A 16105-nucleotide genomic window follows, 5' to 3' on the forward strand; every position below is an offset into this window, starting at 1 on the left:
GTTACGTAGTATGTGGACGACCCCTTAGATACGTATCACATTTATTACACTTACAGATCCCAGTATCCTGGACAAAATCCTGGAATTCATACGAATTTCTATCTGCACATTTAAATTTCTGTGTGCCCATTGAATTGAAACAATTCAAAGTTGCCTGTTTTCACAATACAAGTGAGCGGGAAAAATACAGAGGTGTTTTCACTAATTTGTTTGGTTTCTTGCTTTCATTCTTGGTTAGGTCATGCGTGTGTGTGTTTATGTTTGGGTATAACAAACGATTCTGCGAACTCGAAATATTTTAACAACCGGTTCTAGCGAACCGGTGCGAATCGGCTGAATAACACCACTGGACCCAGGGCCCAAAAGTGTCCTCAGCTGCTGCCATTACTACTATTATGATATAAAAACTGTCACCCGTTGAAGAGCATCATGGTGTAGCTCCGAAGACTAGTGTTAGATCCTCATGACATTTATTTGGTACCACTGGGATAGAATACTCTTTCAAAATAATAATAATAATAATAATAATAATAATAATAATAATAATAATAATAATAATAATAATAATAATAATAATAATAATAATAATAATAATAATAATAATAATGATAATGATAATAACAATAATAATGATAATAATATCAAAATCGATGCACCTATATCGAAGTTATGCGTAAACATACGTATGTTAAAGTTGGTTAATTACGACCTTCACACCACGCCCGTTGAGGTGTTTTGTGGTCTTGTTCCGAAGATTGTCATTACTCTGAAGAAATTCATATGGAACCATCAGGAAGTTATGCCCTATATATATATAAACGAGTCGAATTGAGAATCTTAACCTTTTTTGAAGTCGATTAAAATGTAATGTCATTCTTTTCGTCATTTTTCGTGTTAGAATTTCTCAAAAGTCCTTACTGCCAACGTTTCCTACACTTCTGGCTTCTTCCTACTTTCTCGAGACTCCTTCTAATATAAGGAACTCTATTTGGTAAACTTTAGTCACTTTGTTTTTCAAGATTTCAACATCTATACATAAGTATTCTCTATATAACGTATACACCACGAAATCATAATCCACTGTCGAAGTGAAAACTTTCATTTAATAATGGATACCGATATTACTTATTCTAGGAGTACGCTGAGACTGCCATGAACGAGCTGTTGGGATGGTACGGCTACGACAAGGTGGACAGCAGGGATACTCAAGGACTGAATCTCCATCACTTCGCTGCACACTCGTCACCTTCGGACCAATCCTCAGACACCGAGGGCTCTCGCAGCACCATTTCCGGAAAACATGATATTTCTAGTCTTGACAAAGTCAGCTCACAGTTTCCAGGTTAGTACATTCAACAAAAATTTTTTTTATTTTTTTTTATTTATTTTTTTTACACAGTTTACATCTGCTTAGCTCTTCCGTTACATTCCAAAGAACTAAAATGAATTATAATTTATTTTGGTTTTGTTGATTTGAGACTAATAGTTAGTTGGAGTTATAGTGTCAAATTAAGGAAATTAAGAGTTGCAACTGTGTTAGATAACTTCTCAAAATAAATAAATAAATAAAACTAAGTGAAACCTATTGTTATACATCCAACAGTTGTGACTTGTGGGCTAATGCAGACGGATAACTAATAAAAGCGAATGATTATCAATGAGTTTGTAGGGCGCGCTGGTTCAGTAGAGAGCGTTCGCTTCTGGAGCGTGGGGTCTCTTGTTGGATCCTGACTCGCGCCAAGTGAGTTTTGTCATGCGCGCCGACAACGTGGGTCCTCCGGGGCTCTAGCACCCACCGCACCCACAAGATTTTTAGTTTGATAGAAACAAAATAAAATAAATATTTCTTACTTGCCACTATGAAAAAACAATAAGCAATTAAAACACTGAGATGGAATTTAAAACTTCTAACCTCTAAAACTTAATTGTTTCTTTCAAATGTGTTTGTGCAAAGGCAACAAAGCAATACATTACCCCAACACTTGGCTGTCTCTGGCTTAGTCAAAGACAGTCTCTAATGACAGTATTCATAAAAGATTTTAACTTTAAAAAAAAGAAAAGAAAAAGAAAAGAAAAAAATCAATCAAAAAATATCGAGACTCTCCCGAAAACACATAACACGTCCCGCTATTGATATGCACCCACATAAATTTTGGAAAGTCGGCGCCCTTGAGTTTTGTGGTGGACAAATACTGTGTATGTAGATTTTCTTGAGGTTTCTCCTGTTTCCCCCACTTCCTTCATTCCAACCTTTCATTCATTATCATCATCATCATTATCATCATCATCATCATCACCCTCTCCTTAGTCTCGGAGCATAATAGTCGGACGTTAAATTCCCAAAAAAAAAAAAGGAAGAAAATAAAGAAAAATGGTGATGAGTTAAAAATGGAGGAAATGAAAAACTCCCAGAAAACCCGCGGAGATAATGTTGTCCACCACAAATTCACATAGCTGAGATCGTACCAGAAACCTTAAGTACCGGTATTTTACTACTCAGCCATCGTGCACCCTAAGAAATCATACTTATGAGAGAGCAAAACATTTTACATTGTTTATCATAACCAGTTGCGTAACTCAAATGACATACTCTTGGGGTCCCGGGTTTGATCCCAGCCCTCGCCAAGTGAACTTTGTGGTGGACAAGCACCGTGTGCGTGGGTTTTCTCGGGATTCTCCCGTTTCCTCCCACTTTCTTCACTCCACCATTTCATTCATTACTCATCATCACCATCTCCTTTAGCCTAACCGGCATAAGCGTGCGACGTAAAACACAAAGATTTCATTTTATTTTCATTTTCAAATGACATACCTTTATCTGAAAAGGAAAGTTTCTCAAAGAAATAAAAATCTGTCCATAGTTATCACAATATAATTTAAATTGCAGCCGATAAAAGTGCAACTTTCTTACATCATATTCCGACGTTATATGAACTATGGAAATTATCGTAAAGTTATTAACAATAACATTTTTCCTCTTAAAAAATAAGTACATAATAAGAGATGACATAAAAGGGAATCTTCTTTTGGGAGAAGTCTTGTCCACTCCTGAGACGCCTGCCTTTCAAACTGAATTTATTATGCAAGAACGATTGGCCTCATTAGTGAAAGAACTTAATCAGTCAAGACTTAATGTGACGAAGCTACACCTGTTGTTGGTGAACTGATATTTATTTCTTCTTGGCATGACTCAGCTATGGATGGGTTTAGCTGCAAGCAAAGGTTGTTTGTATGTGTGAAATTAAACTTACTTTTTAGCACCGAGGCTATGAGACATGAATCTACAGCTTAACATAAAGTTCGAATCATTGTTTTTCAGGGTAAATCGAACCAGATCTTCCACATGAAAGGGAGAGCGTTACCTATTTAGTTACGATGCAGCTGCCACAGATAGATACACTACTAGTACCATATGACATTTCATCCTGCTATGATGTGAATAACCCATCTGAAAATTTGTAAGAGATCGTCTAATTCAGTTAATTCACATAGTACTTTAAAAAAAAATTCCTTGTGTAACAACTCTTGGGGGCCAAAGCCTTACCAGCTGGGTTGTGGCACTCATTCCTTTGAGGCACACCCTTCAGCAGGCGCACACTCTTAAAGTTTTGTTGAGGGGTCCAATACTATGAGCCACTATAACTAAGTAGTATTGAACGAGTATTACTGTATCCGATAAATAATTGTAAAGTACAGGGTGTCCAATATACAATGCAACCCGGAGTTTGGGATGGTAGAACTTTTGAATCGGAAGCGATACAAAAATAATGGTTATACCAAAATGAAGCCTTGTTCATGCATATATTTTTAAAGTAAGAAGCAACGATTGAAGTACACTAGGAACCATGCAGTGTTGCCAGATGTAACCGAAGGTGTAAATACATTTTTTTACAAGTCACATAAATTGACTCATAACTCATACGTATAGATGTTCTGTCGTTAATTTTCAGTTTGTATAGTTGGAGTACCTTAGAAACTATGAAATGGAAAAAATAATTTTTCATTTCCACCGACAACTAATCGGATGAGGCCTCTGTAAGGGGTTACCAAGGAAAACATGGTTTTCATAAATTAACATTCTGAATTAGCAACAGTGCTGATGTTTCAGTGCATCAAAAGGTGTGTTAAGGATCAGTCTACTTTATGCAATTCCTGAAAACAATGAAAAAGAAACTTTGAAATTATCATGATAAAACTACTTACATATACCCGGCAACACTGCTATTCATTGAATCAAAACGGGGACACTTCCAGAATCTGCCGTAGAATTGACAGTTCAGTTCGTGATGAATAGCAATATATATATATATATGTTCAAAATATTTATGAAGTTGGAAAACAATGCTGTGGAGAATCACGGGAGCAGAGTTGTCTTCAACATTGGGAGGCGGACAGCTCTGAGGCTTATTCTGGGAGACATCAATTTAATCTTGCTTTCCTTTGTGACAATTGGACACAAATTATAACATTTTTCCCCCAAAAGCACGTTTCAAACCGGAATATTGGGTAGGACAGTCCCCCCAGTTCCAAGATTGGAGGGGACATGTCCTCCTCATCCCCCTGGGATTTGTACGCTATTAATTTAGTACTAAGAGACTGAACAAAGATAGAATTGTTTAATATCAAAGCAAGTAGTTCACTTTACAAGAAGCACTGGCGCTCTTTAAATTAGGTATTCATTTAATTGTAGCATTTACAAGTAAAAACTATGTTTGAGTTTTATTCCTAAAATAAATAAAATAAAAAGTCATATGGAAATTTTCATCTTATTATTTCCTGTTCACAAATACGTAGCATAGTAGTGACTATATACATTCATCTCTTTCCCTGTATCCAGTAGTGTACTACATCGGTTTAATACGAGATTGTAGTGAATGATATAAAGTAGGGGATAAAAGATGCGCTCGAAGGAAATTTTGTTTATAGATAAACATGCATTACAAAAATGGTTAGAATCTCTTAGAGATAGGCCTATCGCGTCTCGAGTATGAAGAGATGGAAGGAGGTCGGTTGGTGAGAGGAAATTCTATCCGATGTATGCATCGGGGCGGGCGGAGGAGAGGGAGGGAAGACTGAGAAATGATCTGGCGTGGCTCTACGTACAAAAATAGAGATGAGCATCCGGAGGAGGCTGCGTGATACTGGGCTCCTCTGAGAAGTGTTTTGTGCAACTTGGATTCGTGTAAGCTGAGACGCCTCTCCATTTGAGAGATCGGATTTCCACATAAATTCAAAGTTCTTTTGTATCTACGAGCTTTGGCGATATTATTACAGAATGAAACATTACGATACATCCTACATAGAGAACGTAGGTTTTAATTCTACAAACACAACGAAACTCTATCTTCACTAAAACACTATGTACTTCATATAAATATAGAGAAATGATTTTTTGCTGCTATTTTTATAGAAAGTTTAGATTAGTCTATTCAAGCGTCTTTTTTTTAAGCTCATCATATATATGTATGTATGTATGTACCATGTGTGGTGAAACAAACAACGAACACAAAGCATCTCTTGTCTCTTGTATTCTCTTGTATATTTATCAGTCGTACTAACGCTCCAAGAAATAAGAAATATTAGCTTACCATTCAGAGGGTGAAGATATTTTTTTTTTTTTAATTTCCTTAAATTCATGGGTTTGCATGAGTCAATGTGGATCACTTATTCAAAATTTAATATCTCAACTATATATATTAAGTTGAGGGAGAGAGAGAGAGAGAGAGAGTGAGATTTCTATTCCTATTCTCTCGTCATAACACTTTAACAAAAATTACTTGAAAGACTTGCATTTCTTCCAGGTGTCTTCTTGTTTTTGTCATCTGGCATGCCTCTGTTTCAGGGCGACAGGTTTATATTATTCTCTGCAACATTTAGGGGAGTTCCGCCTAATGAAGTGGAAACAACTAATGAAATGAGAAAGTTTCATAGTCCTGTATTAGAATGTAGTAGTCCTGTACTAATGAAATGAGAAGAGTCCTGTGTTAGAAACCAGAATCATTCTTTCAACACGGAAACAACGGGAGAGATGTTCACCTTGAAAAAGAGATGAGATGCTTCCACGTTTAGATTAAAAGAAACGAGATGCATCTCATTACATCCCGTTTGAATTCAAGCTATACATATATATACAGGGTGTTTCAAAACAACACCGACAACGTTTGGGAGGTGATTCCTGACACCAAGATAAGACAAAAAGTATAGACCAACCTGGGTGCACAAATGCTTCATTTCGGAGTTATAGGCTGCAGAAAACATGAAAAAATGTAATTTGAAGGTCCACAGCTCCAAAACTACGGGTCCTACCGTGGTCGGTTCAAGGCTTCACTTAGGAACTAGTATGTGCCCTATCCAAATATCCAAGTTTCATAATCCTGCGGTGCTTCCGCAACAATTTTTGTAGTCAGTTTGTGAGTACTTCTAATTGCGTGCTTGTAGCGTAACAGTCTCCACGAAAATTTTTGCGTTTGTACCTTAGGATTTTGAGACATGTATTTTTGAGTAGCGCACATGCTAGTTCGTAAGTGAAGTCTTGACCCGACTACGGTAGGTCCCATAGTTTAGGAGCTATGGACCTTCAAACTTCATTTTTTTTTTCAAGATTTCGGCAGCCTATAACTCCAAAAGGAAGCATTTGAGCACCGAGGATGGTCTATACTTTTTGTCTTATCTTGGTGTCAGGAATCACCTCCCAAACGTTGTCGGTGTTGTTTTGAAACACCCTGTATAATATATATAAATGTAACGTATCACTGATTCTGCTATCTTCGAAAATGTTATTGGCGGCATGTGGCTTAGTGGTAGAACACTCACTTCTGGTGGTAACGGACCCTGGTTCCATTCCAGGCCAAGTGATTTTATGGTGGACAGTACCATGTCTGTGGGTTTCTTCAAAATATCGCCGTTTTCACCGACATTCTCATTCCACCAATGCTTTCATAATCATTCACTTTCAGTAGCCATCCATTTCCTCGAACGCAAATGGCATAATCGTAAGGCATAAAACCAGAAATTTTATTTAATTCATTTCATTTCATTCAAATTGCAGTACCGAGTAAGATTAAATATGGCAGGGTCGCTATTCTTAACTCATACATACTTGCTAAGAAAGAATTTTGAGAACGTAGAGGTTATGGAAGAGAGTGAGGATTATGATAATAAACGAAATAATGAAATAAAGAAAGTGGGAGGAAATGGGTTACCTCTAGAAAACCCATGCATCCGGTGTTTTTTGACCACAAAACTCACTTGGCGTGAGCTGGGATCGAACCAGGTACTGCACGTATATAAGAAGTGCTCTCTCTATCCTAAGCCTCTGTGGCCCTATTTACAAACTAGTTAGGAAGATTACGTTAGGCGTAACTCTTCGTAGCTTGTTCTTAGAAAATGTAAACGTATCAGCAGTAATTTCGCATAATAATTCCTAAGAACATTGAAAATAGTAAAATCCTAAAAGGAAAAGACCTAATCCTAATTCTTGTGCTTGCATTTCCTAGCGCTGGTTAATATAACATCACACAAAACTATTTGACATACTCTTGTTGTTGCTGTAAGTAGTGTGACTTTTTATAACAGATTCTAGGAATACTAAGCAGTGGCGTCATTCAGCCGGTTCGCACTAGTTTGGCGAAAATTGTTGTTAAAATTGTCTCTCAATTTCTAGATCCAATACTTAGGAAAAAATAATTTTCTAGTAGGCCTCATACTTTTGAGATTCTAGTGTATATTTTTTTCCTTTTCAACTTTTAAAGAGACAGTTTAGAAACACACACTTGTAGAAGGCCGATGCCCTTCTCCATCATCTGCATATCGAAATGCAGATGAGGGGCACATTTGCATATTGATATGTAAATATTAATGGATGTTGTGGTTTAATTAATTGCTTAACATTAGCATATTCTGTGCATATTATTTTAATATTATTAGTAATGAAGTGTGAAACACCAGCATAGTACGTAAATATTAATACAATATTGTATTATATTGTATTTATTTCATTTGTGTTTATTTCATTTATAGGCATTATATAGTGTATTAATGGGTTGCATAATTTACTGCATCGTTGCATAATGTAAGGTTTACAGGGGATGATGGAAGGAATGATATTAAAAGCAGAGATGAAGGATTAATTAAAATAGAAAATGAGAAGATTATATAGAAATCATACATGAGTTTTCAGAACGCTTGGAAGAGAGCTAGCGCTGAGAGAAGTTTTTTTTTTTTCCTACCCGACTTGCTGTCACCTATACTACAAGATGTGAGGTCTCTCACAACTCTACATGGAAAGAAATTACCAGAATAGGAACTAAATAAGTATCTTTATATACAGGAAGTAACCCACGAACTTCCTTGGTGAATCTACACTGAGTTTGATACAGTGTGTTGAAACAGAGCGTTTGTATTGTTTCAAAAGCCATAAACTTTTTCGCTTCTACATGCGAAATTTTAGCTTTCAATAGGTGTGATTTCCAATGCACCGAGTTCAAGCGTCATTTCCTCCCCCCTTCTCACCAGAAACCAGTAACCTGGCGAGCGAGCCTTTTACTTAGTTCCCGAAATGCAACACCAATTTGAAATGTATACTCTGATTTGACTTATTTTCTATGTTAAATATTAATATTTACGTACTAAGCTAAAAACACGTTCTTGGAAATACCGCACAAAATTCTGATTTATTTTAACAGCGTGTTTCCCTTATCGAACAAGACACTTGGATCTTGTATTTGTGAAAAATAAATAATTAACAAAGATGTTTCCTTCAATCTTTCTCCAAGCAAACATGGCTGCATTGAGTAGCAGACAGTTTGAACGACAGCGACAGAAATTGGGTATACTGCTGCTTCTGAGAGAGATGACAGTTCATAAATGGTATAAATATGTATTCTTTGTATGTTTACCTTTATTTTGATGTATGATATCATATGTTTATAAATTTTATTTGTATTTAACAAGTGAAGAAAAACAAAAGTGTGCGAAAAACTGTCATAGTTTCTGCTGCAAGCAAAAAGTTCAGTGTTGGCCGTTCCTCAGAGTGGGGGCAGCATGTGTCAACCAAGAAAGGGTGAATTTGGCAACGGATAGTGGCTGAACAAGTGCATTGTGCAGGTCGGACCACACGCAAATCGCCTCAGGGCAGAGAACCTTTTGTCAAAGGTTGCTAGAGGAAGCGAGTTGCTTCGCTTCCTTGTTTTTGCCAGAAACATATACTCGTTTTCCTGAGAGAACGAGGAGTTCAAGTCAGATTCGTGAAGCAACAACATATAGTTTTTCGGTTCGAAGGAAGTCACCTGACTTCACTAACAGAGTGTTCGATACCCAGGACGAGGTGTGAGCAAGTTGTTTTCCGGCTCCCCTGGATTTGTCCTGTGAACAACTGAATACGCGAGTGTGTAGAACTCATTTTTTAAATGAAGCTATAATCATACTAAAAAAAATGTGTAAGACCTACACATATCTGCAGTTTGTCATCAGTGGTGATTACTACATATAGTGACAATGGAAGATAAAATTTGAGATTAACAGTTTATAATTGTTCATTTCTCTGAGTGCTATGGACGCTCAATAGAGACAACATAATTTGAATCTCATTGCACCTCCCAATTTTAATATGGGAAGACCCAGTTTTTTTTAAACATGAAAGAAATACATACTTTACGATATCTCAGTTAGAGATATAAAAACCTAGGCCAGTAACGTCTCTAAGCTGTGCCTGTCCTTGGACATTTAGTACAAGGTTTCAGCAATTATATTTTGCTTGGTAATAGGAGCTACTAAAAGTTCCTTCATTGAACGTGTGAAGTCCAGCTTACCATATCTACTACCGAACATTTTTCATTTTTAATGGAATGGGAATCTAGGAGGACACCCTGTCATACAACATAGAACTTGTGAACAGCGTGTGAATATCGGAACAGTGAACCAGTATATTAAATTGTGTTTATTTTTATCTTCAATCTGTGTATTTATATCACAGATATTAAAATATGTTTCAGTGGAATACCTCTCTCCTCTAAAACTGTTAGAGACAAGAAACTCAAAATTATGAGGAGATAAAGCATGTTTGTAAATATCTCTATATATATATTTTTTTTCTTTTCTTTTTGAAAGGTCAGACAGACCTTTATTACTTTAGGTTCATCCTACCTTCTCCTTTTTGTTATTTTTAGTGTGTTACCATTATCTAGCATATATATATATATCTTAAAAGTGTGTGTGTAGTGCACTACGAAAATGGTGATAATTATTAGTGTATCGAAGTTTGGATATCAACACATCCATTCTATTTTATGTTCCTGATTCCATTCTGGAAAATAAAACTGCCAGCTCTTACCAGAACATCTGTGTATTCAATTTGCTGTATGGTGAGTACCTGTACTAATGATATGTTTGTTTTCAGGAGTGTGATTCAAGGAGGCATTTTCCCCTTGATTGTGTATGTTTGACCACCTCTCTGTATGGGGCTCAGAGAGAGCTCTGCCCAAGGAACAAGATAACAGTCATGAAATAGTGAGATAACATACAGGCTGCTACCTGTAAATTTTAATTGTCAGATAAATTTTTTTTATTTTATTTTTAACCTTATTTGAAATATGTATCTAACTCACTATTTTAGCATCTTTGAGCATGGCTGTTATGCAGATTGCCCTGAGATCTGCTGTTCCACAAAACATAAATAATATTGCTCTACCGACTTCATAAGGGAGTGGCGGCCCTTACAGGAGAGAACCATATCTCCAAGAGGGAATAAATCATTTTACCTAGTTCGTATTTTGCATTCTATGCAAATATTGCAGTTAATTTAAATATCCCCAGTCACTCCCCTTCATTTATTACATTTATTTTGTGTTGGTGTTCTTAGGTAAACAGTAGTTTCGGCTCTGGCTACCTAGCACCTCACAATAAAAGTGGCTACCCAGCTGCAGGGCACGATACTTCACGCTTTTGCGCCAAACATTAACTTGGCGCCATCAGCGTAAAGGGCATGAAGTATATTTTATATACCAATGGTCAACATACAGTTGGTTTAAAATTTCGGTATACGTTTTGTTTTCTCTTCCCGAAAAATTTCCAAGAACGTAGGTGTCTTGTGTTTGAAATTTTATTGTGTCTTGAATATTTTGACAACCATTTACTGTGTTTAGAGAATTCAGTTTTTTTTAGAAATTTGGGGGGAAGAAACTTTGTAATTCCGTTTTATTTGTAAATGGTGGTAACGCGAGCACAGGCTCGAAGAGTAACAAATATGGACACCGAGTTTGTATTTGAAGAGTTCGCTCAGAGAGCTGGGGAGCTCTCCGAAGAGAATAGTGAAAATGACGCGCAGAGCGCTAGCGAGCGTCCGGTCAGCGTTGTGGGAGACGCTGAGGCGGTGGATACCGTTCCGCCAGTCCCCAGTAGGGAACAGGAAGTACCATTGCGGGAGGACAGGGAGGTAACCACAGAATTTGCAGAACCAAGTGTTAGCCCAGCCAAAATTGCATGTAGCTCTAAGGGAAGTAATGAAAATTTAGCTGCCATGCTAAGTGAGCTTTTTCAGGGATTAGAGAAAAAACTAGAAGAAAATAGTAGAAGTATACGGGAAGATTTTAACTCCAAACTTGACGAGGAGACAAGAAGAAAAAGCAACTCAGTTAGAAGCAAAACTAGAGGAAAGCACGAGAAGACAAGAGGAGAATGTGAAAACTTTAGAAAGTAAGTTAGTAGAAAACGCACAAAGTTTAGAAAGGAAGTTAGAAAAGAAATTAGAGGAAAACTCACAGGGCGTAGAAAAGGCTATAGAGTCGGTCAATGCTCGTCTTGAAATGCGGTTAGAATCCATGACATCAAGACTGGAGCAGAGTGAGCGGGAATTGACGGAGCGACTTGAAATCACTACTGTAGAGCTGAGGGGGGAGATTGAAGGCGCTCGGGAAGATCTCAATTCTCGTGTCACGGAAACCACAAAGAGATTAGAAGAGAATTACTCAGAGCTTTCTGAGAGTGTTAGACAGGTCTCGTCTCGTGTAGAACAGACCACACTTATTCTGAATAATCAGGTCAGGCGAGTGGAAGTGAATTTCGCTTCCCAACTAGCCAGGATCCGGGGGGAACTAGAGCAGGAAACGCCACTCGATGAGATCAGGTCGGAATGTAACGGTAGCATCCAACAGATGCAAGAGACCGTTCATGACGTGTGTGCACAACTCGAGAAGAAAATGGAGGAGTGGAAGAGCTCCATCCAGAAGGAGACAAGCGAGGTGATAGAAGGGAGACTCGCTAACATCTCTGTCTCCGGCACACAAGAAAGACCGCCATCTACGAACGACATCTCGAGTCGCGATCTGCCTGGTTCTCAACCTGGGAACCTCGCTACATCCCGCGAGACAGAACCTGTCCCGTCAACGTCTCGCTCATGTAATCATGAGACGAGACAGCATCTCGCAACAGCTTTTGGTCTCATACACAGGGACGTTACCTTACCTGTGTATGCTGGAAATGAATCTGAGACCGAAACATATAACTTCCTCCAAGATCTCGACCGGTACTTTGAGGTCACTGGAGTACCGGACGAGATGAGGCTCAGTTTCATACCGCGAGCAATTCGGAATACTTGTTACCAGTGGTTTCAAGTTAACAGGAACAAAATCCACACTTACGAAGATTTTGTGCAAAACTTCAAACAGTGTTACCTTAGCGAAGAGCGACTGGCAAACCTACGGGCTACTATTCTCACCTCCCACTTCGACAATCGTGTACACAAATCCCCCGCAGAATATCTGCTGGATTTGTTACACAAGAATAGCATATTAGAGCCTAGAATGTCTGATGCTACATTACTGAAGGTACTTCCGTGTCATTTCCCGAACTGGCTATTTAGGGCGATAGTCTCTTCTCGCCCAAAGACAATAGCAGAACTTCTAACTCTAGTACAAGAACTGCAGTCGTCGATGACGAATCGCGACCAGTTTTTCCAGAGTAACCAGAGGAAAGGGGTCAACATGCTCCAAGTGAGCGTGGAAAATGAGGACAATCACCCCTCTGGCCACAGTGGTAAGCACGCTGCTCGTAAAAAGAATAGAACGAGAGAAAACCAGCGTCCTTATCAGAGAACGAGACATCAAAACACGAACCAAAACAACCACCAGCGATCCCCGCCTCGCCATCAGAGTAGCGGAAGTGGGTCGTCTGGCTGGTCACGTGGGGGGAACTCCCACTCCTCTCACAACAACAACGTTCGTGGAGCCCGCGGTAGGAGGGGAGGGATGCGCCAAACGGATAGACCACAGGGAAATTCCTTCCGTCACGAGGACCAGGAAATCCAGCTGTTGGAACACTATGACCGGGCGCCTCCTCCTACCAGCCAAAACCATAACATTACCAGGAGTAACCAATCCTCTTCTTCTGCTCCCAGAGAATGAGGATTGTCCGCATGTGCTTGGAACAACGGTAAGATGGCTAAGGAGAATACGAGTACATCTGAGTTGACAAATGAAAATTCCAAGTATGTGCGAAATTTAGAAGAAAACGTAGAAAATATACACTTATATGAAAATACATGTGAAACCGCAGTTAAAGAGATTTTTGAAAATGTAGAAGGAAAAGAAGAAGAAAATTGTAAAATTTGTTTAGAAATTAAGGCAAAGAAGCATTTTAGTGAAGGCATGTTCAAAAATAAGTTAACCTTGTTAAGTAGGACTGGAGAACACATCAATTTAGATAGGGCTGTATATGAAGAGGCCAATGGCATTTTTAAGAATTTATTTGATTCAAGTAATGAAGAACTACCCAGTAATAACGTCATTTCACTGCCAGAGATTAATGTACTTTTGTTTGGAAAGGAAGTTAATTCATTATTAGATACAGGGGCTACTTGCTCCGCCATTTCTAAAGAAATTTGGGACTCCGTCTCAAATAGGCACCCCACACCCGCATTTTTGAGTGCTAAGAATATACGGGTTACGTCTGCTTTCGAAAGTAAATCAGCGACGATCATAGGCCAGACGCTGTTAGTCATTCAGATACATGGGAAGGAATTTCATACATTAGGCATCATTATTTCAGGTCTGAACAGATCTTTGATTTTAGGTTCCAACTTCTTTACAGAATCTCGTGCCGTGTTAGACTATGACACCGGCCTTCTACATCTCAAACATCCTCATGATGTAGAAGTGAAGTTTAGATCTGTAGATTGCGAGACTGAGGATTTAGTAGTTCGTTGTTTAGAATTGAATGGAGAGTGCGAGAAACCATATAGTTTCATAGATGAGTTAGATACTTTTGAATGTAATTTTTCCCCGTCAGATGAAAGACGGAAGGCCATACGGGTTAGCGCACAGAATGAGCATAAGACCTGCAGAGAAAAGGCTGCTCGTGCCCCGAACTTGGATGATGGTAGATTCCCAAGTGCCCAAGAAATGGCAGTTCATGTATTCCCACCAGAAGAGTGGTTGAAAGTGAACACACGTGCCTCCCATTCAGATATAGAAGATTTTGTCTCGAACTACTCAGATCTCTCAGCCTCACAAAGAGAGAGTTTGAAAGCTGTTCTTTTAAAGCACCAGGCGCTTTTTGATATCAAGCCAGGTTGCATAGCTAACTACGAGTACGAGGTTGGAGTAACGGACGAACGTCCCATAAAAACTAAATTGTATCCTTACCCAAAGAAATTCAGGAATTTAGTATCGAATGAAATTTCGCGTTGGGAGGCCTGGGGTGTGATTAAGAAGATGCCTACAGCTTATATAAACCCTCTGGTAGTGACGCCGAAGAGTGACGGACGTATTCGAGTTTGTATAGATGGAAGAGCTCTGGCCAAAATTTCAGGGGATCTCTCCGACAGACCTATGCCACCCCTATCTGTTCTCCAAGACATTTGCGACAACTCTTGGTTTAGTTGTGTAGATGCAACCGAGATGTTTTTACAGATTAAAGTGAAAGAAAGTGACCAGAAATATCTTGGGTTCCTACATGAAGGCATCTCGTATGTTTTTCAAAAACTCCCGTTTGGAACAAAACAAAGCCTTGCTTCTTGCGTAAGAGCATTAGATATGCTGATTGGATCAGAAGCTAGAGAGTACTGCGGCGCTTATGTAGATGATTTAATTCTAGCCGACAGGAGCTTCGAAGATCACTTAGTACACCTCGACAGAGTGTTGGGTTTACTCACTGCGGGCAGCCTAACTCTCAGGCTGAAAAAGTGCAATTTTGTGAGAAAATCATTGCACATACTTGGACTCCATCTTTCTCAATCCGGTATCCGTAGAGATACGGAGAAAGTGAAGCTGGTGTTGGATAATAGAACACCACATAACGTAAAGTAACGGCGTTCCTTCATTGTCAACTACAATCTTATAGATGTTCCCGAATGAAAACTCAGAAATTCTCCATCCGTTGTTCCAACTACCACTGAAGAAGAAGAAGAAAGAGATGAAACAATTCACACAGTGAATGCATCACGTAACCGGATTTGACAAATGTGTATATATAGTGTTAGTGTTAGTGTATATTTCAGTGATCTAGTGTATTAGTGTAAGTGTATGTATTGGGAACTTATGTCATTTATGTTTATGTAACCTAGGGAACACTGAATTCTCTTTATTTAGCTTTTGCATATTTATTTTCATTTATCATATTTACTGTGTGTTTAACTTTGATTTTTTTTAACCTTGGATGTATTGTGTACCTAGAATATTTCAGGAACGGAAAATGTGCCCTCCGTATGATCTACGTCCTGTACTAGAAAGTACAGTACCTAGAATCATAGGGGGGAAATTACTGTAGAAGGCCGATGCCCTTCTCCATCATCTGCATATCGAAATGCAGATGAGGGGCACATTTGCATATTGATATGTAAATATTAATGGATGTTGTGGTTTAATTAATTGCTTAACATTAGCATATTCTGTGCATATTATTTTAATATTATTAGTAATGAAGTGTGAAACACCAGCATAGTACGTAAATATTAATACAATATTGTATTATATTGTATTTGTTTCATTTGTGTTTATTTCATTTATAGGCATTATATAGTGTATTAATGGGTTGCATAATTTACTGCATCGTTGCATAATGTAAGGTTTACAGGGGATGATGGAAGGAATGATATTAAAAGCAGAGATGAAGG

At 38.3% G+C, this 16105-nt stretch overlaps 1 protein-coding gene across 2 annotated transcripts in view; it reads left to right on the forward strand.

The window, feature by feature from the left end:
• The window catches only part of LOC145693171 (uncharacterized), a 126692-nt gene that overhangs the window by 73631 nt on the left and 36956 nt on the right, over nucleotides 1-16105 (forward strand). For both annotated transcript variants that reach the window (XM_081768936.1, XM_081768946.1), the window contains exon 2: nucleotides 1135-1342. In XM_081768936.1, coding sequence (XP_081625062.1) covers nucleotides 1135-1342 — 208 coding nt within the window. The remainder of the gene's footprint in view (nucleotides 1-1134; nucleotides 1343-16105) is intronic.

This window comes from Thermobia domestica, chromosome 1, assembly GCF_964235325.1.
Source record: "Thermobia domestica chromosome 1, izTheDome1.hap1.1, whole genome shotgun sequence".
NCBI classification, from domain to species: domain Eukaryota; kingdom Metazoa; phylum Arthropoda; class Insecta; order Zygentoma; family Lepismatidae; genus Thermobia; species Thermobia domestica.